Raw genomic sequence first — 22,555 nt, 5'->3', positions numbered from 1 at the left:
TGTGTCATAGCAGACTTGTACATGACACAGTTAAGAGAAAATTTGGCATTACAGCGATGTGTCCTTAAACTGCCAAGACTGTTTTAGAGGTATTAAACTATTAATGCATCAGAAACCCCAAGAAACCTAAAAATATTCCAGACGCAAAAAGTTTCAGCAGACATGAATGAAAACTAAGCAACACTTTGGGATACTCCAAACTTCTGCTTCTCTGCTGTGGGTTGGTGACTATCCGAAAATAACCGCCATCTCCTTCTGTTCTTTAAACAAAAGACAATAAGTAATTGATAAAACCTTCTGGCAGTTGTGACAGGAGCAGAAGCAAATCTTTACTTTGTGTCACGTGTGACATGCACAAAATCAAATCCTCCGAACCCTGATTAAAATAGCTTGCCACCATGACACCCACACTTCAAATCTGCAATGTAAATGGTTGCTGTTCAAAGTCAAACAGCTTCACTGTTTCTTTTTTTTATGATGGCAGCAGGGAGAAAATGTCTCTCTGCCGAGCTCTGAGGGGATCCAGTTGAGTTCTCCCCTCTGCTTCCTGTCCCAGCACTGCAACACTCCAGGTAGGTTTGCTGTCACAGTAACAAATGACACATGTGGTTCCACTATGACAGCCCCCCCCCTCCACGTACCGCTTTCTTCACTCCAAGGTGCTGAGTGCTTAAAAGAAAACTGCAGAGAGAAAAAAAAATCTAATCTGTGACTGCCAAAAATTAATTTTTAATTAGCCTTGAATAAAATGCTTCCTGTACAGAGACGAGTTTTTACATCTTAAAACACTTGCAAGAAAAAAAAATCTAGGTCTCCAAGTTTTCTTAAAGCTTTACAATGTCAGATTGTTCAAGATTATAAGAAAATAGTGTCAACATATCATTTTAATCTGCATGTGTAAACATATAGTTTTATTATATTACCTTTTATACTGTAAACGCATATATATGATTAAAAAAAGAAATGATATCCATTAATCCCTGCATGAATGAGCCTTATTATTCCTAAATGATTCACAGTCAATTTTGGAGGAAACCTGTAAACACGCAGCTCGTCTCACAAAATGATGCTCGTCTTCTGTAACATCTCTGCCATCAGCCTGCGTCTGCCTGCCTCTCTGCCAGTGCTCAGCCTTCAAACAGGTCCTTCTCCTGACAGATGTCTATGCAGCATGAAATCCAGCCACCAAGAGAATCATCTTTGCCCAAAATGTTTTCTCGACTCTCTCGTCTCCATTTGATTCCTGTTCCTGTGTGGTTGAAGAAGATACTGACGAGACCAGAGGTGTCAGTCTGTCAGGCAGCTGTGCATGAGAATCACTCACTTTAACCCCACTTATTATTCACACAATCCTAGTAAACTGCATTTAATCCTCCATTTCAGTCATTTATATTTTAATACTGCCAGAAATGCATTAAAGCCATTTTTTGATGCAAGACAAATGGGGATAGAATTATTCAAAAAAGTTTGAATTCCACCTAAATATACATGGTTATTCCCTTTACCTGCAGGACCCCATCTCTGTGATCTTGGCTAATGTAAGACTCACAAAATCTAGTTTATGGGATTTTACTCAACACAATAGTCTACAATATTTAGGAATTAAGTGATTTATGTTAAGAAATAAACACATTTAGTAAGAAATGAAGTCAAATCTTTCCCTGTTTCTTTTAAAGTAGTATGTTTTCATAAAACAAAATCAGCTCAAAGATTAAAACCCGCCTGTTTTTTGGCTATAAATACTTTTTTTCTTATATTACAACAATTATGAAACAGGTGCAATGATCTAATTGTACATTCATTTGACAGCATCCATCCAGAAACGAAGAAAAATAAAAAACTTGTTTGGTTGAAAATTTTAGAACTAACAAAAGTTAATTATAATAAAATAATCAAAACATGACAAAAATTAGCAAGCAACTTTTTCAAATGAAGACCACTGATTAATAAGAGCTCCGTATAAATTTTGTCACCAAAAAAAAACCAACAAAGTCATCATTTATTTAAAAGTTAAGTGGTTTTGCTGAAGCGTCAGCAGAAAGTGACCTCATTCCAACATTCGTTGGTGGTTAACAGCAGAAGACACCAGCAAAAAGATTGCCGATTTTGCATGACGTATTCCAATCTGCTGAGTACTTACAAAAATGTAGGTTGAGTGTAGCTTTAATGTTATTTTTGTGTTTAACTAGGCTAACACAAAAAGCGGATGTTTTCAGACAGAAATAGAAGCTGCAGGCATTTAAACATGATTATTCTTACATCAGCAGAAGTCTGCAATAAACCATTCACACAAACACTTAGGCCAAACAAACACAGATTAGGAAACTTCCCACAGCTTGACAAGTAATCTAAGCAACAATAACAAAACCATTACAACAATTAAAGCCCGTGACCAGAACATATGGCAACTGTGATAGAGAAGAAATTGCACTAGTTTTGCTGAAATTAACTAAATTTCTTTAGACTGTAGTGATGTGCATTCACATTGATGCAATACTTCCAATTCATTTTTATCCTACATTCTCTACCTCATTTTCCTTACTTTATTTGTCAGTGAGAGGCAGAAATCTTGGCTACTGGGTAGTAAATTCTCTTTAGACCGATGTGACAAAAAGAGCAGAGGGTTCTTCTATTGTATCATATTCTATTCTCACGGTGCCACGCTTTGCTTTTCTGATATTGACTTTTTCCCCTGACAAGTTCCCGTGACTAAATTGGCAGCCCTTGGGTGTTAAAGCCCACATCCTGCTTGTCAGGTGTGTCTGAAAGACACACACAGAGAGTGACTTGTTAAATCTACAAATACCCTGCAGGCTGAATGACAGCGCTATAAAAGCAAACGGGATAACAGGGGGATCTGCAGTGCCACGATGGGGTGAAAAGCTTGGCTAACAAGCCTGGATCTGCTAATTATATAACAATAACAAAAGCTAGAAAACATCATTAAGGAGGGCTATATGGTGATAAAGCAAAAATGACTCCTGGGAGAAAGTTTGTGGTGTGTATTAAGGGGGACCAAGAGACATTTATGAACATACGAGGGTTATTTTGCACTTTTATTTGTGGTCCCACTAGCTAAAAGTTCATGCATCTGAAGCAGAAGAAGAATTTATATTTACTAGTCAATTCAATGAAGTGCAGTTTCATCAATGAAAAATCATCCTCTTAAAGCCAAGGTTACATTTCCACATTCATCCTGCCTTTAAACTAGCTATAACGTTCAGCCACAGTAACTGTAAAGCGTATTGTGATTTTAAGGTTTGGGATATTTTTCCCCCACTTCAAATTAGAAACAAAAGCTTCCAGGACTACTTCTTGTTACATGATGCATTATTCTGCTAAAAGTTTAATTGCAGTCGTTGAACAGAGAACTTAACAGAGATGGAAAAATTGATTAAAGAAAAACTACGGCAAAAAAAAAAAAAAATCGGTTAAGGTTTCATTTTTAACATGTTCTTGTGGCATTTTTCCTCATGAGGGAGGAAATGTTTTAAGAAAATTAAGCTTAAAATTGCATTTCTTTATTCAAATCCTTCAGATTCAGGAGCAGATGAAAAAAATAAAATAAAATAAAAAGTAGTTTGAAAAGGAGCTAATTTTTGACATTAAAAATTGATCCATTTGTAGATGACCAAATCCAGTTTTCCTCATCCTTTCTGGCATCTGGCTCAAAACTATTGGCTGGATAGCTCTGATACTGCAAGCTATTTTTATGGCGTGTGAAGTATACTTGTATTGCGCTTTCTACCTTCCTTGAAGGCCCAAAGCGCTTAACAGTCACACACACATTCACACACTGGTGGTGGCTCCACTGCCGAACACTGGCGCCAACCTTCCACCAGAGGCAAGGCGGGGTTCAGTGTCTTGCCCAAGGACACTTCGACACATGGGCTGGCAAGTCAGGAATCAATCCTGCAATATTCTGTTCAGGGGTCGACCGCCCTTCCACTGCACCACCCACCGCTAATGTTAGGTCGGGGGAGTGAGGGGCTGCAAGCTAGCAGGAGAGCACATATAAAGAGAGCTCTCAGCAACAGGGATGGGAAGGTGGCAGTAGGGGCCGGGTTGCTCCGCGTCAACTTGCAGCAACTTTAAGATACACTGTTGGAGACTTGCCCTCCAATGAATCCAAGTTAAAGGATTTAAAGTGTACTCATTCCAATTACAGGGTCTGGAAAGAGTCCTATATTGTTTTCTTCACTACCTCCCCAAGTCTGGAGTGGGTCATTTGCACACCTGCCGTCTTCCAACTCAGACATGAATTTCTGATGAACTCCCGTCGCTCTACAGAAACCATGTCCTAAGAGAGGACAGACAGGTGTTTTGACTTTTAAAAGAAGTCAAAGAAGATTGGAGGAGGTCTTTAAGATAACCCTTTTTAGTCAAATTTGCGAGTATTTTTCAGTAATGAGTATTTCTTAACATGATGCCAGTGTTTAAGAGTAGCAATTTTACCTTTATTGTACAATATGATCCATGCAAGTTAACCATTACATGACGAAGAATTTTAAATACAGCATTATTTTAAAATGCCATCATGTTGACCCTTCTTTTTTAAAAATGATCGCTTCCAAACACAGTAATCAGAAGTCATTATGTAAGGGGTTGTTCATCACTAGACTGAAGTCATTCCACCTCTTCAAAACAAAGGAACGGTTGGAAAGTTTCAAACAGGGGAATCTGGGATTAAAAAGGGGCGAGCAGATGGCTGACTAAAGTCTGTGCTGAAAGCAGATACGCCGGGTGACCTTTCCGTAACCCATCGACCTCCCTCTCCGCTGGCTCTTTCATCGCTTTTGCTTCATTCAGGCAGAGGAGGCAGCGAGCTCTGTTTGGTCTAAGCTGAGCTGCTGACACTCTGAGCTCATATGGGATGCAGCAGTAAAGGTCATTTCTAGAAGATCAACACTGGTGATCGGAATTTCAAGTTAACCACGTCGCCCACGTTTTGCAGCCCTGCAATCTGTGGAGAGACTTAAAAACAAAATTTAAAAAAGCCAATGAGTTCCACAATGGCCCACCAGAATAAAAATGTTCAAAATGTAATGGAACAAGTTAGCAGCCTACCCTTCTTTAAGAGTTATTCTCATAAAGTGCTTCCTACTGTCATGGGTCTCTTTTTAATCAGGGATATAATATATTTCTATGAATATAAGTGTGTCTGATTTTCAGTCTGTGCTTTCTAAATCCTCAAGGAATAACACGTTCAAGTTAAAATGAATCTAGTCATCCCCATGTAAACGCATAATGACCGCATCGAGTTCATCCAACTGTGACTTAAAAGTCTGTAATGCATTTTCGCCTTTGTTTAAATAAAAATTTGAAAAAAGTCAAGTTATATATCCTAAAAAAATAAATAAATAAATAAATAAATAAAGTAAAACGTTCAAAGCAAAGCTGCATACATTTAAAATAAAATGAGGAGTTGGTCTACCTGTGGGAACGCTTTTATTGAAGTGGAATGTAAAATCCCACATCTGATTAGCCAAGTTCTGGAAGGCAGCTGGACAAAATGAAGCCCAACATTAAAGCTGTGCAATATCTTATTCAAGTGGTAAAAAATATATATAGAACTGTATTCCAAAGGATTGCTTTATTGTTTTTTTTTGTTTTGTTTTTTCAGTAAAACAAAGCACTTTATTTAAATCTACTGCAACCCTGACATGTGAACGAAAAAGAACACCAAGATTAGATATGTGTTTATTTAATTGTTCATTTCTTTGTAATATTTTTTTTGAAAATGGCACATACTTATTTAGGGCTGTATTACCTTCTTGAAGGTAGTTTTTATTTTAAATTTATAAAGGTGTCTGATCTGCGGTTGAGGTCCGTGCTGTATTGGGACGGTGTGTTTTTGTTTATAATTGTGCCGTTTATTCTTATATGTATATCACTTTCAGGTGTACTTTTATATGAAAAATGCTTTAAAAATACATTTGAATTTGAATTTTAAGGCCCAGAGCACTTTACAGTCACAGACTCATTCACCCATGCACACACACACCTTAACACACGGACGGGGGCTCCACATGCCGAATGCTGGATCCAACCTAAAACCACCAGGAGCAATGAAACGCTTTGCTCTTGAAACCATTAAAACTTGTTTTCTTTTCCCCTTCAGAAGACAATGAGTGACTTTGTGTCCATTGGTGGCAGAACCAGTTTTCAAACTAAACTGGAAGAAATCCGTTAAGGTAAGGGGAAGAGAAAAAAAGAAAAGAAACATGACATTATTTTTTGGTTTAAATGGTCCTTACAAAACACCAGTTAAAAAATGTGGTAAAAATAGCTTCACAGAAAACAGAATACAAACAGCAGAGATTGTCCTTGAATGCCAACCTCCTGCTCCGCTGTCAAGTCTCGCATCACAAACTACAATGTTTTAAATAACTAACCATCATTATAATGTTCTGATTTTGAAGCATTTCCTTTCACATTTAATCCAAACAAGTCTCAGCAAAAAAGCCGACTAAAAACAGTCATATTCTCACAGTAACAAAAAAAGCATTTCACTCCGTTAGGGTCAATAAGGTCAGCTGCTGCTTAGAAACGTATGTTGAGGCATAAATCTAAAAATATATGGACTAAAGAATAAAACCTCCATTTGAACAACTTTAAAACTTTGCTACTTTCCTTTGAAACTAATAACCTAAAGCACACATGCCTGTTTAGCAAAAACGTAGTGGCTCTAGAAGCCTGCTTTACCTTATGGTTGAACTGTTAAAGTTTGCTTGATTATATGCATGTCTGCCAGGAGAACCGTCTAAATCTTCAGCGTCTGAGTCATCCAGTTATTAAGAGATCTCAGGAACAACAAGCACCCATCACATGCTGCACTCACTAATGGTCCGCTGTAAGACATAATAAGTTCAATGCCACACAAACGACAGTAATCATCACTGAGTTACAATTCTAGGTTACATCACTATTTTTAAACCTGCACGCCATGGTTGTTTAATAACTTGAAGTGGTTTTATCCCACTTTTCTATCACACTTTATGCTGTTTCTGTTTCTTTGCCGTTTTCTCTGAATCTGAATAGCAGTACTTTGTTTTCGCACAACACAAAGTGATTCTGTAAAATGTAAGGGCTGTAAATGGGGAGTTATGAGTGGTGCTTAGAATAAAAAGAGATTTATCCAAGATGTGCTGCTGTTTATATTCTCATTTAGGAACAAGGACGAGATATTGATCCAGTGTTTGTGTGCATGCATGCGGGCGTTTTTAGCGTACGTGTCTCTGGACAGGGCTGCGTGCTACTCCCATCCCATAAACGTAATGTGTTGCTGGTTAGACTTTAGAGAACGTTGGAGGCGTTTCATTTGGATCCAGGTGAAAGGGGCTTCAAAGAAACCAAGAGACAGAGGAACAAGGCTTGGGCTTTTTCAGCACCACGGAGAGCGCCCGCTGCAACACTATCACGACAGCGTGCTCTCTTACCAATCATCATTTCCCACTCCGCTGGTTGTCACGGAGGCTTTGCTCCGGCTCTCTGTTGACACTGATAGGATTTCCTCCCATAAGAGAGCGCTGAAGTATGTCATTTAACAGAATCAGACAAGGAAGTCTTCAAAAGGACGTTCTTTCCACTCACACTCCTCGGAGTTTCTGGCGAGCCTTTTGCGCCCCTCAGAACACTGAGTGTGAGTCCTGGAAGCGTCCTGCCAGATAATGTATGGGATGATCGGGGGGAAAGAGCGCAGAATGGGGTGGGGGTGGGGGGGGTGTCCAGAGAAGAATGTGAGCGTCTCACGATGTAACCCATCCCTCGACTGTTCGGCAAAGCCGGCGCATTAGGATGGAGAAGTCCGGCCACAGCCATGCAGACGTATTGTCGGGCAGGTTGAGCCGCTGCGCGGTTTGGCGACATTTATTAAATCAAGAATTGCTCCGTTTTGCGCCAGACAAAACGCGGCTTTTCATGAAATGTGAAGGAACTGTCTCACACGGGCTGTGACATCCGCCTGCGCTGAAAGGCTGCGCCTCGCTCGGCTTTCCGAGGCTGGAGATTTAAAGCTGTGTTTTCACGGATGCCACTCGACTCGCCAGCTGAAACTAATTCGCAATTAGAGGCGCCCTCCTGTTTGCATCGGTTCAATCAGCGCTGATGCAAACCGCTAAACAACAAGCAAACTTGTTGAAAATATGCATAAAGATCAGGAAGAAGCCACAGCAGACTCCAATTCCACTCTCGTGCAGCTTACCTGTGAAGCTCCGAGGTAAAAGGTGGGAGGGGGGAGAAAAAAAAGCCAAATTGCCGCAAATATGCCACAGGCGTCCTTGCAGTGACTCGTCCAAACTGTGCTCGGTAGTTCCAGCCCTCTTCTCCCGGTAGGCAGGGATGGACGGGGTCGGATCAAAGGATGGGTGGTGGTTGTGGTGGTGGTGTCAGTCACACAGCTGCGCGAGTAGCGACGGGTAGCGAGTTCCAACTCTCAGCGGCAGCTTGCCACCCTCCGGCTCCTCGGGTTGCTTTCCTCTCAGCCCTGCGCGCCTGTTCTGCCCTATTTCAACTCCGCGCACTCCACTGCGCTCCTGACGTCAGCCGCGGCACGCCACACGCGCTGCAGCTGCACGCTCACACCTGAGTGCACGCGCTCACCGGAATCCTAGTCATCGGCGGGCTAAAGTTGAGCAATCATGTGAAGTTTAAGATTTTCACTTGTGAACAAAAATACATTGAAACACTTTAAATCAAGAAAAATAAAAAAAATAAACACGATTAAAAATGTCGGTTTATTAAAATGAATTTGCTAGATGTGTAATTAAAGAATAAATTGAATGAAATTGAAACCAAAATCAAGTCAGTAAAACTCAATATGGAATGTAGCAGTTTGGGGTTTTTTAAGGTCACAAAGCAAAATTAAAGAAACGTATGTTAAAATATCATCGACCTCCCTGCAAACTTCCAGTCATTTAGGTTAAAGTAGTCCTTTCATCGTCCTTTTTGCGTGCAAGTTGGGGATAGGAAGAAGATTAAATTGCACATGGCACAATTAAGCATTTCTGTGTCTGCTAAGACACTGAAATGGTGGCATCCCATGAAAATTACATGTGGCACTAAAATATGTATGAAAGACGTAAGATTAGGCAAGACAATGAAAAAGCTGGTTGGAGAAAGCAAGAAGGCAAAGGTGGAGAAGAAATGAAAAAAGTGGGATGAAATGAGAAGACGAGAATAAAAGATGGATGAAACAGAAAGATAAAAAAATGATGGAAAATGTTATGATAGTAGCGGCTTTAAAGCTATGCCTCTTTAGCAAAAACAGCATATTTGTAGATCCATTGGGAGCTACAACAACAATTTGGTGTATGAAATCATTTTAGTGCTGTATCTCAGACTTTTGTCAGACAGAATGTCACCAGCTCCTCTTTTCAAACATTGCTAGTTTGGCATTCACACAGTCATTGCTTTTCAACACTGGATCTTATGTGGCTCCTTATTTTGGTAAATTAATACTACTGCTTCTGTACATGCAACTTTCAATAAAGTTGAAATTCTTTCATCCAAGTGCTTTTTTTGGGTTTTGTTATGGGTTTGTTTTGCCTCAAAGGAGGGACATCTGAAGTGGATGGAAGGTGTGGGGAGGTTACTCTGCTGGTTCAGGCTGACTTCACCTCCGTCTTTGAATAAACAAGAAAAATGCAAAAAGAAAGAAATCTGCTTTTATTTGGATCAGTTTGCTTCTAGATTTGAGCAAACCAACCACCTGAAAACATCACGCGGTTCCAACAGCTGCTCACACTGTAGGTGGCATTTCCCATGGACTGTGAATGAGAACTGGACCGAGTTAATGTGACGTCATCGTTATAGGCAAAAAAAATGTATACGGTAATTACATGTTAAAACATTTATTTTGACAAATAGAATGACTGAGTAAAGGGTGCGTATTTCTCTAAAGAAGTCTTCAGGGTTTTGGCCTCTTGGAACCGGTGGGTACACAGCAAAAAGTGGAGTGTTGATTCAACTCCCACAGAGTTAATTTCAACACTTTTTCAGGGTTTATATAGCTCCACACTTTACGGAGTTAAATTAACATTTTCAAAATAGTTAAATCATTTAACACCTATTCAGAGTCAATAGTTTAACTCAATAAATATGTTAATTTAACACCGAGTCAGAGTCAATAGTTTAACTCAATAAATATGTTAAATTAACACCGAGTCAGAGTCAATAGTTTAACTCAATAAATATGTTAAATTAACACAGAGTCAGAGTCAATAGTTTAACTCAATAAATATGTTAAATTAACACCGAGTCAGAGTCAATAGTTTAACTCAATAAATATGTTAAATTAACACCGATTCAGAGTCAATAGTTTAACTCAATAAATATGTTAAATTAACACCAAGTCAGAGTCAATAGTTTAACTCAATGAATATGTTAAATTAACACCGATTCAGAGTCAATAGTTTAACTCAATAAATATGTTAAATTAACACCAAGTCAGAGTCAATAGTTTAACTCAATGAATATGTTAAATTAACACCGAGTCAGAGTCAATAGTTTAACTCAATAAATATGTTAAATTAACACCGAGTCAGAGTCAATAGTTTAACTCAGTAAATATGTTAAATTAACAGAGTCAAAGTTCCTTTTTAACTCACTAAACTTAGACACTAAAACTACTACCCAAATAAGCGTTTTTTTAAACAATTAACTAAAATGTTTTACCAAGTACTGCAATATGATACAATAGCTGAAATTATATAACCGGCAATGAAATAATTCCCCAAAAAATGTATTTTCAAACATATTTAATATTTTACTCCCATGCAGTCAATTAATACATAACACATGACGGAATAACAAAAAAACTTTCATCTGTTGCTCCATATGAGCTTTGAACATCAAAGGGTTTGTAACATTTCAGTTCTGTTATTTTGATAACACACTTTTTCTTCTGTACTTGACACTTTAAAGGCATGGTAATGTTCATCAAAGTACTCCGTAAATAATTTTTGAGTCAATAAAAAAATGTCATCATTAACTAAAAGAATGTCAAGTATTTGAATAAAGATAGGCATTTCTTCCTCCATCAAACTGCAAACAACAAGTCCAGCTCTGTACTCCACACCATTAACTTTAACCCAACTTGTTGTGAAAACATCTTTAGACTGTTCAAGAATCTGACTGTTTACCACATTTTCCTCTCTCAATGAAAATAATTTAATTGGCCCATATTCCTTCTGTTCGAGTGCTAAGGTTTCCCAGTGATAAGCAATGGCCATCTGATGTTTTTTAGCGAGTGATTTGGTTATGTTTTTGAAATTTTTGAAACAATCTTTTAACAACTTATGTTTAGCCTCAAACCTCATAGACCAGAAAAACAACAAGGGACCAATTTTCCTAATTGAAGACGGGTAATGAATCATAAAATGATGCTTGGGTATCAAGTTTCTGTGCGGATACAAGTACTTGAATAGTTTGTGGTGGTCAAAAATCAGATTCTTTAAATACAGAGTCATACCCAGAGTGAGAGAAGGTGAAAAAACTCTTCTTCTTTCTCTTTCGGCTTTTCCCATCAGGGGTCGCCACAGCGAATCATCCTTTTCCACCTCACTCTATCATGAACATCTTCTACCCTAACGTTAGCCAACTTCATGTCCTCTGTTAAGACATCCATGTATCTCCTCTTTGGCCGTCCTCTTGCCCTCCTGCCAGGCAGCTCCATCTCCAACATCCTTCTACCAATATATCCACTATCCCTCCTCTGAACATGTCCAAACCATCTCAGTCTGGCTTCTCTGACTTTGTCGCTAACACAGGCAACATGAGCCGTCCCTCTGATGTATTCGTTCCTTATCCTGTCTAACCTGGTCACTCCTAAGGAGAACCTCAACATCTTCATCTCCGCTACCTCCATCTCAGCCTCTTGTCTCTGTCTCACTGCTACCGTCTCTAACCCATAGAGCAGAGCTGGTCTCACCACTGTCTTGTACACCTTTCCTTTGAGTCTTGCTGGCACTTTTCTGTCACACAACACTCCTGACACTTTCCTCCAACCGCTCCAACCTGCCTGCACTCGCCTCTTCACCTCTTTTCCACAATCCCCATCACACTGAACTGTTGACCCCAAGTACTTAAACTCCTGCACCTTCTTCACCTCAGCCCTCTGTAACCTAATGCTTCCACCTTGATCCCTCTCGTTCAGACACATGTATTCTGTCTTACTACGACTGACCTTCATACCTCTTCTTTCCAGAGCAAACCTCCACCTCTCTAGCTGTTCCTCCACCTGCTCTCTACTCTCACTGCAAATTACAATGTCATCCGCAAACATCATTGTCCAGGGAGATTCCTGTCTTACCTCGTCTGTCAGCCTGTCCATCAGCATAGCAAACAAAAAAGGACTCAAAGCTGATCCTTGGTGTAGTCCCACCTCCACCTTGAACTCCTCTGTCTGACCTACAGCACATCTCACCACCGTCATACTTCTCTCATACATGTCCTGAACTACTCTGACATACTTCTCTGCCACTCCAGACGACCTCATACAGTACCACAGCTCCTCCCTCGGCACCCTGTCATACGCCTTCTCTAAATCTACGAACACACAATGCAGCTCCTTCTGACCTTCTCTGTACTTTTCCATCAACATTCTCAAAGCAAAAATGGCATCAGTGGTGCTCTTACGGGGCATGAAACCATACTGCTGCTCACAGATCTCCACCTTCTTCCTAAGCCTGGCTTCCACTACTCTTTCCCACAGCTTCATTGTGTGGCTCATCAACTTTATTCCTCTATAGTTGCTGCAGTTCTGCGTGTCACCCTTGTTCTTAAAGATCGGGACCAGAACGCTTCTCCTCCATTCCTCAGGCATCTTCTCACTCTCTAAAATCCTATTGAACAACCTTGTTAGAAATTCCACTGCTGTCTCTCCTAGGCACTTCCATACCTCCACAGGTACGTCATCAGGACCAACGGCCTTTCCGCTCTTCATCCTTTTCAGAGCCTTCCTAACCTCATCCTTTCCAATCTCTGCTACTTCCTGCTCCACAACAACCACATCTTCCTCCCTTCTTTCCCTGTCATTTTCCTCGTTCATCAGCTCCTCAAAATACTCCTTCCATCTTTTCTGTACACTCTCCTGGGTTGTTAGCACCTTTCCATCTCTGTCCTTAATCACCCTTATCTGTTGCACGTCCTTCCCATCTCTGTCTCTCTGTCTGGCTAGCCTGTACAAGTCCTTCTCTCCTTCCTTTGTGTCTAACCTGTCATATAGCTCATCGTAAGCTTTCTGTTTGGCCTTTGCCACCTCTCTCTTCACTCTACGCTGCGCTTCCTTGTACTCCTGTCTACCTTCCTCAGTCCTTTCTACATCCCACTTCCTTTTAGCCAACCTCTTCCTCTGGACGCATTCCTGTACTTCCTCATTCCACCACCAAGTCTCTTTACCGTCTTTCCTCTTTCCAGATGACACACCTAGCACCTTCCTACCTGTTTCCCTGATAATCTCTGCTGTAGTTTCCCAGTCCTCTGGAAGCTCATCCTGACCACCCAGGACCTGCCTCAACTTCTGCCTAAATTCCTCACAAGTTTCTTCATTCTGTAGCTTCCACCACTTGGTCTTCTTTTCTGTTTTCCCTCTCTTCTTCTTCCTGACCTCCAGAGTCATCTTACACACCACCATGCGGTGCTGTCTGGCTACACTCTCTCCTACCACCACTTTGCAGTCATTAACCTCTCTCAAATGACCTCGTCTACATAGGATGTAGTCCACCTGAGTACTCCTACCTCCACTTCTGTATGTCACTCTATGTTCCTCTCTCTTCTGGAAGTAAGTGTTGACTACAGCCATTTCCATCCTCTTCGCAAAGACCACCACCATCTGTCCCTCCAGATTCCTTTCCTTCACACCAAACCTGCCCATCACCTCCTCATCACCTCTGTTGCCCTCACCAACATGCCCATTAAAGTCTGCTCCAATAACAACTCTCTCTCCTCTGGGGATACTCTCTATGACCTCATCCAACTCACTCCAGAATCTCTCCTTCACTTCTAACTCACAGCCAACCTGTGGCGCATACCCACTGACTACATTCACCATCACCCCTTCAATTTCTAACTTTAGGCTCATCATCCTGTCTGAGACTCTTTTCACCTCTAGAACACTGTTTACAAACTCCCCCTTCAGAATCACTCCTACCCCATTTCTCTTCCTATCAACACCATGATAGAACAGTTTGTATCCTCCTCCAATACTACGTGCCTTGCTGCCCTTCCACCTTGTCTCCTGCACACACAGTACATCTACCTTCCTTCTCTCCATCATGTCTGCCAGCTCTCTGCCTTTCCCTGTCATTGTGCCAACGTTAAGAGTCCCTATTCTCAAACCTATGTTCCTGCCTTTTCCCTTCTCTCTCTGGCCACGGACCCTTCTGCCTCCCCTCTTTCTTCCACCAACAGTAGTCAAATTTCCACCGACACCCTGTAGGTTAACAGCATCGGTGGCGGTCGTTGTTAACCCGGGCCTCGACCGATCCGGTATGTCTAAAGTGTTGTGGATGATTCGCATGGTTATTTTGGCAATTTTTACGCCGGATGCCCTTCCTGACGCAACCCTCTCTATTTATCCGGGCTTGGGACCGGCACAGAAGTTACTGGCTTGCAACCCCTGTGGCTAGAAGGTGAAAAAACTATGTTCATTATTTGAAGTAACAGTAGTAATAGTTCCCAGTGTCTGTTCCCTGCTGGAATAACGTCACCAAGAATAAGTGGAATGTTTTTTACGAGACATAATGTCTGGATGGAGTTCAAGCAAATGCCATTACCTGGACTATCCAAAATAATTTTAGTGGGACGATTTTTTCTTTCTAAAAAACCATAGTCAAAACCATAGATCCTTGAAAGCAAGTTTTGTTCTGATATGTAGTGTTTTGTGAGATATTCAAATAGCAATTTGATCTCATACTGAGCGACACCTTCAAGAAGATCATGCATTATATCAAAAGAGTAGTTACTGCAAACATGGAAATACTGCAAGGAATTTATAGAAGAATTTTTTTTCAGACCATACAGTGACTTTAAATTAACATTTTCTTTAAGAGACTGCCAATGCATGTCAAACACATCTTTTTCACGAAAGACCACTTTAAGATCATCCTCAGTGTACACTATTTGACAATCATCTTTTTCAACCAAACAAAGGCGACAAAAATGTCGGCTGTTGAATGACTCGTTAAAACCAAGAATGGAATGCATCCCTAGATTATCTCCAGTTATTTGTGAAATTGTTCCATATATTGGCTCATCAGAAAATGGAAGACTTATCCCTCGACTTTCAAGTTGTTTCAAATCACTTATCAGTGGTTCCAGTATAACATCAAAACCGTACTTGTGCAGATCTGGTGTGTGGAAAAGAGATACTAAATGAATGTTCATCAAGATGGAATTAAATTTTGGAGGTAGATTTCTTAAAATGAAATAAATGCAGCCAATTTTGTGAATTCCACGTTTTGAGCCAAGGGGATTGGCCGTTTCAAAATCATCATAGAATAGCTGAATTTGTAAAGCATGCTTTTTGGCTGAAAACAGGGGGTGAGTATTAAAGTAACTTCCATCACAAAAGTCATGATACGCATCTGGCTCTGACCTACACTCCCTCTTCAGGAGAGCACAAATATCTGGATTCTTACACATGAACTTCAGAGATTCCAGAACAGGGACATAAATGAAAGTATCCTTAACAGGTACCTGATCATAAGTACCCGATTTTTGATTACGTCTGGTGTCGTATCTCACTCCCAGTGTTATTTCTCTGGGCTCCACCACTCCCCATTTTAGGTTGAAGAATTTATTTCGTTTCCATTCTGTATTTAGATGAGTGAATGGGTTTTTCAATTTTTCAAAAGATTCATTAATTACAGATATGTTGGGGTCAGTTGCAGGTAAAGCAGAAATAATGGCTTGCTTTGCTTCTGAACGAAGCTCGCTTGTTAGTTCCTCCAAATCACCCACAAGTGAAGATACTAAACTGTTAGAAATGCCACTACCCTGCAGTTTGGCCACAATGGATGCGCACATTTTTTTGGATGAATCCCTGCTAAAATCTGAAACACTAGTTTCTCTACTTTCTGGAACATGGGACGAACTAGACTTTAGAATAACACTGGATGAACTTTGAGAAAGATCTGTTGAATGAAATTGGTCTTCCAAATCATGTGAAACTGGATCACTAGGCAAATTAGTAACAGCTGAAGTATGAACAATTTGTTCAACGTTGCTATGAATAATGTTAAGGTGCTTTCTAAAGCCTGCATATGTTTGAAACTGAAGCCTACAACTTGGCTGACAACAAAACAACTTGAACTTTGGTCCAGGATAATAACCATGTTCACCTCTTATATGTGAAATCAACTGCTGACTGCTGGGGAAAATTTTGTTGCACAGAAAACATGTGAGCATTTTGCTCAAAATGCCTTTAATTGTCCTGGCTTTAAATCTGGGTTGTGAGAAGCACCTCCTGGTTAAGGAGTTTGGCTCTCATGTCTCGAATTCTTGGTGACACCTTCATTTTACCCATATCAATGTTATAAACTGTTGTCTGCAAAAAGGTGTAGAAATTCAGAAGTGCACCATCATAAGACACACTGAAAACAAAATGAGCTTTAAAAAGTTCATCAAATGCCCCAAGGGAGCGGTTTGCCTGGCATGGGATGAGACGCTTGTCAATGGAGATGTAGAATCTGTCGATGTTCCTCTTTTCGCGACCAACGGCTAGGAGGTATGGCTGATGGTTCTGCTGGTTCTGAAGATGTTCTTCCAAACTGCAGCAAGACTGAGGTTTAAAAAGGACATTGGACACTCAAGTCAGAAATAGCACTGCACAAGTGAAAACAAACATTCTATGTTAAAGTAAACTTGCCTACAATTTGTTTCATTTAACTCTTTACCAGTTTTACACATGATCAAAATTAACAAATGTAAAATTACCTTGTGAAAGACAATAACTTTTTCAACTGCATCAGAAGCGCTGATTTTTGGAAACTTTGGTCCCCCAGGTGGTGGTGGAAGGAGATATAACAGCAACAAAAGCGAGGCCATCTCTGCATCATAAGCTATGGACAAAGAATGAATGAACAGCAAAGACTTAAAACAATGATCATTAAAAGGGCAAAAACCAATTACTCTGTTGAAAACGTTGCATATATTTAAAACTCTGCATGTCTCAAGTAGATATGTGCCGCAACAAATAGTAAAATGACAGCTAAAATAAGTTGGCGGTGATGCAATAACTGAGAAACTTAAATATGCCCCTAATAATCTGATTTAACAAACCTGCATTCAAATGTACTGCAAATTCATGTACTTCATGATCTTTTAGGTCATTGAACTTTTAAAGACTTACACAAAGCAAAGTACAAAAAAAGTTATGTTAATAAAGTATTGAATTGTAAACACAAGAGAGCAAAACTCACTCATTGCCTCATGACTTCCTTGTGGACTCTCCGCTGAATGCAACAACTGACGAAGCTCTGGTGTTGAAGTGAGCTGCTTGGCCTCTTTGATAACGTTGCATCTAAAGATCGGGTCCCATTTCTGAAGCAGCCGGTTGGATACCTCGTCATTAAACAAGAGAATGAAGTCTTGATTTACCTATGAAAAATAAAAAATATACTATCACCACATTCTGCACATTTCAAGTAGATCTCAAAATATCACTGCATACTTACCAATCCTTTGGTATCCAGGAATCTTGGGAAGATTGACAGGATGTCAAGCGTTTTGTCTGAGTCATTGATGAGTTTTTGCCGATGCTGAAACGTCTCTCTCATCTTTCGAAAAATTTGCGTAGTGTCTGTGGCATAATTGAGCAAAGACATTGCCTCCTGACAAGCATCTCCATCCAGCTGCTGCTCCTCAACTACAACAGATCTCTGGAATTTAGGGCCCCCTGAAGAGGAAAGTGGCTTTCTAATGTCAGACATACAAACTACTTTTGTGAAAGAGGTGACAGCATACAAACCTAAAACCATCTTTGCTCTCTTCTACTACACTAGCTGACATAAGATGACCAGTTTGCAGATGTATTACCTCCTCCTTGACAAAGGCCAGTGAGGCTATTTGAAGTGGTAGATTCTCGTCGAATCTTTCTCTGGATGGTCTTAAGACGCCAAGAAATGTATCCTGTACTGCTTGCAGCATCATAGAAGTGTTCCTGAAATGGAAATACATTAACACTTAGTGCATTGTCTGTCATTTTTAAGAATATCAGAAATCAAAATGCCCACCCAGAACCTAACAACACAAATCATAAATACTATCTCAACGAATATTACAATAATAATTATACATACGTAGCCTTTCTCGGAGTATGGGTCTTTCAGGGATGGAAAAAGTGTCACTATCCCAAGAGCATATTCTTCTCTAACAGCTTTAGTGGGGAGATGTCTGGGAAGAGATTCAATTGGGATTACTATAGTAATAGATAAACAGTTTTGATTCTTTTTTTAAGTCTACAAAAACTGGGCACATTACCCATGTTTATCAATCATGTGGGCCACTATTATATTGACCAGCTTTCTTCTGGTAGAATCTTTAAGAGTCTGTGATGCGTGATATTCTTCAAGGACCTCTTCACCACCTGAACTGGCTCCAAGTACAGCTTCGATCAACTTAGGGAAGACAAAAATTGTAATTAAACGGCAAAAAAAATGTTGACAGAGATATTTGAACTTTGTTCCAACCTTTTTTGCAGAAACTGCATTGATTGTTCCTTCAACTCTTGATTTTTTCCTTGGGATCTCATCTAAAAGTACAGTTGATGCACTTGCACTTGAACTGAAGCTTGAGTCAGACCATTCAGATGGAGAGGACAAGGAGCAATCAGTAAACTCTAGGAGAAAAAATAAATTTCAGAAATAAAAAAAAATGTACATCTTCGTTCAAATGTTGCAAAATTTATTGCATCTTGTTGGATTCCACATTATACTACAAATTGTTTTTTTTTTCTGTAGACTGATTTGAGAGTTCAGGTTCCACCATTTGACACTGAATTGCTTCATGTAACTGACCCTTTACATTTCTCACCATCACTTGGGAAAACTGTTAAAACAACGCTGCCTTGGCTGACAAGGTCATTGAAAATGTCTTCGTCAACTTCTGTCCCTGTTGCATCTTTGTATACTACTTTTGCGTCAGGTGGCAGGCAAAACCTCTCGATGACTGGAAAAGATGAGATATTTCTGAGAGCACCTTTTAAGCCAGCACTATTCTCACTTCACAAATGAATAAACTAATTTGGATACAAAATCACCTACACAAAATGTATTTCCTCTTCAAACGAAATTTAAAAACAAACCTTTTTCATGCAGTTGCATGAAATCAAACTTTCCATCAACTTCATCCAGCTTTACATATTTCTGCTGTTGGCGGTAGCGAACCTGCACCAGCATTTTACTGAACCATACCAAAAAAAAAAACATGACAGAAATAAGCATTTTTTTAGCATACAACTTAAACAATTCAAGCTAAAATTAAAAACAGTCATATGGACACAGTAATAAACCTGTCAACTATGTTATCCACTACAGAGTTTTGAAACTTATAAAACCCATGCAGTGGGTTCCAGAATGAGGTGTGTGTGTGAGCCATGTAATATGCAAAGTCAATTATGTAATCACCAAGTCTGGTATATGTTAGGGTGAGCTTTCCATAAAAGAACAAAAAATAGGGGGGGGGGGGGGGGGGGGGGGCATGCTGACACTGCTAACATGACTATCAAGACTTACCTCCTTCACTTAGGGTTTACCAGATGAGACCCTCTGAAGCTGAAGAGCAACACCAATTGACCTACAAGAATTAGATTATAAAATTTAGTTACATTTACAATGTGGTGTAAATATTGATTAAAGCAAGGTTGCGTTATAAAATTCAATTATACTTAAGTAACCCCCCACCCACACAAAAAATTTGACAGCCCTTACCAGCCCACAAAGATAGACTTCATAAATATTAGGTTAAATCATTGTCCATAGCTCTAAATAAAACAATTAAAATACAAAAAAAAAAACTTGTATACATTTTGCTTATAAAATGCATTTTGCAACACAGAGTAAAATAAAACGACATTCCCTATTTAATTTCTCGGATAATCTACGTCCACATGACATCCAGCGATTACAAGCAGGAAAGGGTGTCTGTTGTGTCTGTCTTAAAATTTTGTCCCACCTGTAAAAATTTGTTTTTTAGTATGTAGTAACTTTTTGCAAAGTGACACTAAAAAATTCCTTCCTTCCACAGGACAGATGCAATTTTGAGTACGTTTTTTTAAGGGATGCCACAACTGGTTAAAAGTCAAAAATAGTTTTTTACATGATTCAAGCATACATGAAACTTGCTAAATAGTAAATAAATAAAATTATATAAATGCAGGAAAACACATTTTCCTAAAATGTAAAATAGTTATCTAAAATCCCTAACTGCATTCACACAGAACGTAATTTCGTGTGTCTGTGACCAAGTTAAGGCTTGCTGTTCCTGTATTAGTTCGAAAGGGAGTAGGCCTAAGTAAACAGGTGGCTTTATCATGTCTGTCTGTCCGCCAAGGTGGATGTGGAGCGCTCCAGCCCCATGGGCCCTGGAACAAACTGGCGACCTGTCCAAGGTTTACCCCACCTTTCCTTAACAGTAAAATCGGACGTGCTCCGGCAACCCCGCTGCTCCGAAAGGGATAAAGCGGGTTAAGAAGATGGATGGACGGATGGATGGAATTGTGACGTTGAGTCGCCATTTTGGATTTGTACTTCACCTGCTAATCGAGTCCCCGAAAACGTCAAGTCCCAGAGACGAGTCCCAGATTGTTTAAAAGCGACAACCTTGCCAACGGTCTTTTTTTTTTTTTTTTTTTTTAAACTCAGGCCGCGCCGCTGAAAACACACTGCGCTCAAATCGCGCCACAGATCCTCTACATTAACTTAACATTGAAACTCGAAGTCTGTGTGTGTAGCATTAGCTGTTAAGGTAAAGCTGCATTTACAACATTTGTGCGTGTAGTGCATTACAGAAGGCCACGGACGGGTTGGATGAAACCGCTGCGTGAAAGCAGCTTAACAGCAACAAAAAAGCGTAGAAAAGTTATACAATTCTCTCTAGATACATTATTGTATATACTAAGGGCCATTTAACAGTATTTTTCCCCATAAATTAGTTTAACTTACCGCTTGTGAAGAACTTTTTCCAGCACTGATGAAATTGCCGCAGCTCATGGAAAATTACCACGTTGCACTTTCTTGCACAGGGTTTCCGAGGCAAAAGCCCAGGGGCCTTGACTCTCTATAGTGTCAAATGAACTTCATTTGGCCAAAATAACTCCAACACTGAACATCATTTGAATCGCAATGTGTTAAAATAACACTTCAAGAGTGTCAGCACCTTGTACTTTCTTGCACAGGGTTTCCGAGGCAGAAGCCCAGGGGCATTGACTCTCTGTAGTGTTAAATTAGCTTGATTTGGGTAACACTGATAAATAACCCCAACACTGAACACCATTTGAATCGCAATGTGTTAAAATAACACTTCAAGAGTGGAAATCAACTCTGGTTTGTTTAACCCCGAAATTTCAACTCTCCAGTTTTTGCTGTGTACTTCCTGTTAAAGTGTGTGTGTGTGTGTGTGTGGGGGGGGGGGGTCTCTCACTCCAGTTATCATATACAGTCAATGGTATTTACTAATGGAAACTCTGACCAGGCAGAAAGACAAAAAAGAAAATGATGAATAACAGCTAGCTTATAACAATTATTGTTTAATTAAAATAAAGTTATTATTACTGTGAACATTTCCAAACCTTTTTAGGATTGGAGATAATTCCCTTTTGCCTCCTTAACTCAACAATATTTTGATTCACTTTTTCTCTTTTGTCTGTTGGAGAATCTGAATTGACAGTAATGAACAAAATCAAAGTTTGCCTTCAAACGAACCACAAGTCTCTTGTTTTGTCTGCACCAAGGTTTAAAAATCGTCCAAGTAAACAAGCTTCATGTCACCTGAAACCTGAAACCAGAAACGTGTGAAAAGGTTTTCAACATCGTCATATGGTTTGCTGTCCACTATTGCAACTCAAAACCTAAAAACTCAAACACAGTACATGTGACAAAAAAAAAAAAGATTCTTAAAAAGAAGAAAAAGCTTCAATTGTAACAAAATTTGAAAGAATAGGGAACCAGAGATACTGGAACTACAGCATATTAGATCAGTCAATAAAATATTTTTAAATGTACCCTTTGGCAGCGCTTTTGAAACTAATACAGCCACCAAAAGTGCAACCCTCCCCTCTCCTAGAGTCTGCGGGTCCCCAGCGGAATCCTTCAATTCAACAAAATGTGGTAGATCTTTATCAAAACAAGAAAATAGGTAATAACTTCATTTAAACTATGGAAATTAAAGAGAGGATGAGGGTGACATGCTTCAAAACTGTGAACAAGACTCTAAATTTTTTTTTTCCCTTAGAAAAGAAGTTATTTTTAAGTCTCTTTGCTCAGACACAAAAACATGCAGGCAACAATGTAACGCAATATGCAATACTTAATAATTTTTATATTTTCATACAATAAAA

At 39.6% G+C, this 22,555-nt stretch overlaps 2 protein-coding genes across 2 annotated transcripts in view; both read right to left on the bottom strand.

Annotated features, from left to right (window-relative positions):
• Window positions 1–8,556, bottom strand: part of fstl4 (follistatin like 4) — a 192,377-nt gene extending 183,821 nt beyond the window's left edge. Inside the window, exon 1 of the mRNA XM_011483178.3 lies at window positions 8,204–8,556. The gene's annotated coding sequence lies outside the window, so the exon portion shown is untranslated. The remainder of the gene's footprint in view (window positions 1–8,203) is intronic.
• A 6,438-nt stretch (window positions 8,557–14,994) lies between these two features.
• Window positions 14,995–19,412, bottom strand: LOC111948672. Its single transcript, XM_023962740.1, has 10 exons — window positions 19,304–19,412; window positions 19,033–19,167; window positions 18,690–18,838; window positions 18,481–18,617; window positions 18,300–18,393; window positions 18,037–18,160; window positions 17,676–17,896; window positions 17,421–17,598; window positions 16,936–17,060; window positions 14,995–16,780 (listed from the first exon to the last, which is right to left on the bottom strand). Exons 1-10 carry the CDS (start codon window positions 19,395–19,397, stop codon window positions 16,439–16,441), a joined length of 1,599 nt encoding a protein of 532 aa, XP_023818508.1. The 5' UTR covers window positions 19,398–19,412; the 3' UTR covers window positions 14,995–16,438.
• Between the last annotated feature and the right edge of the window lie 3,143 nt (window positions 19,413–22,555).

This window comes from Oryzias latipes, chromosome 14 (genome assembly GCF_002234675.1).
Source record: "Oryzias latipes chromosome 14, ASM223467v1".
In the NCBI taxonomy this organism is placed as follows: Eukaryota; Metazoa; Chordata; class Actinopteri; order Beloniformes; family Adrianichthyidae; genus Oryzias; species Oryzias latipes.
This window is presented reverse-complemented; position numbering and strand designations above follow the sequence as displayed.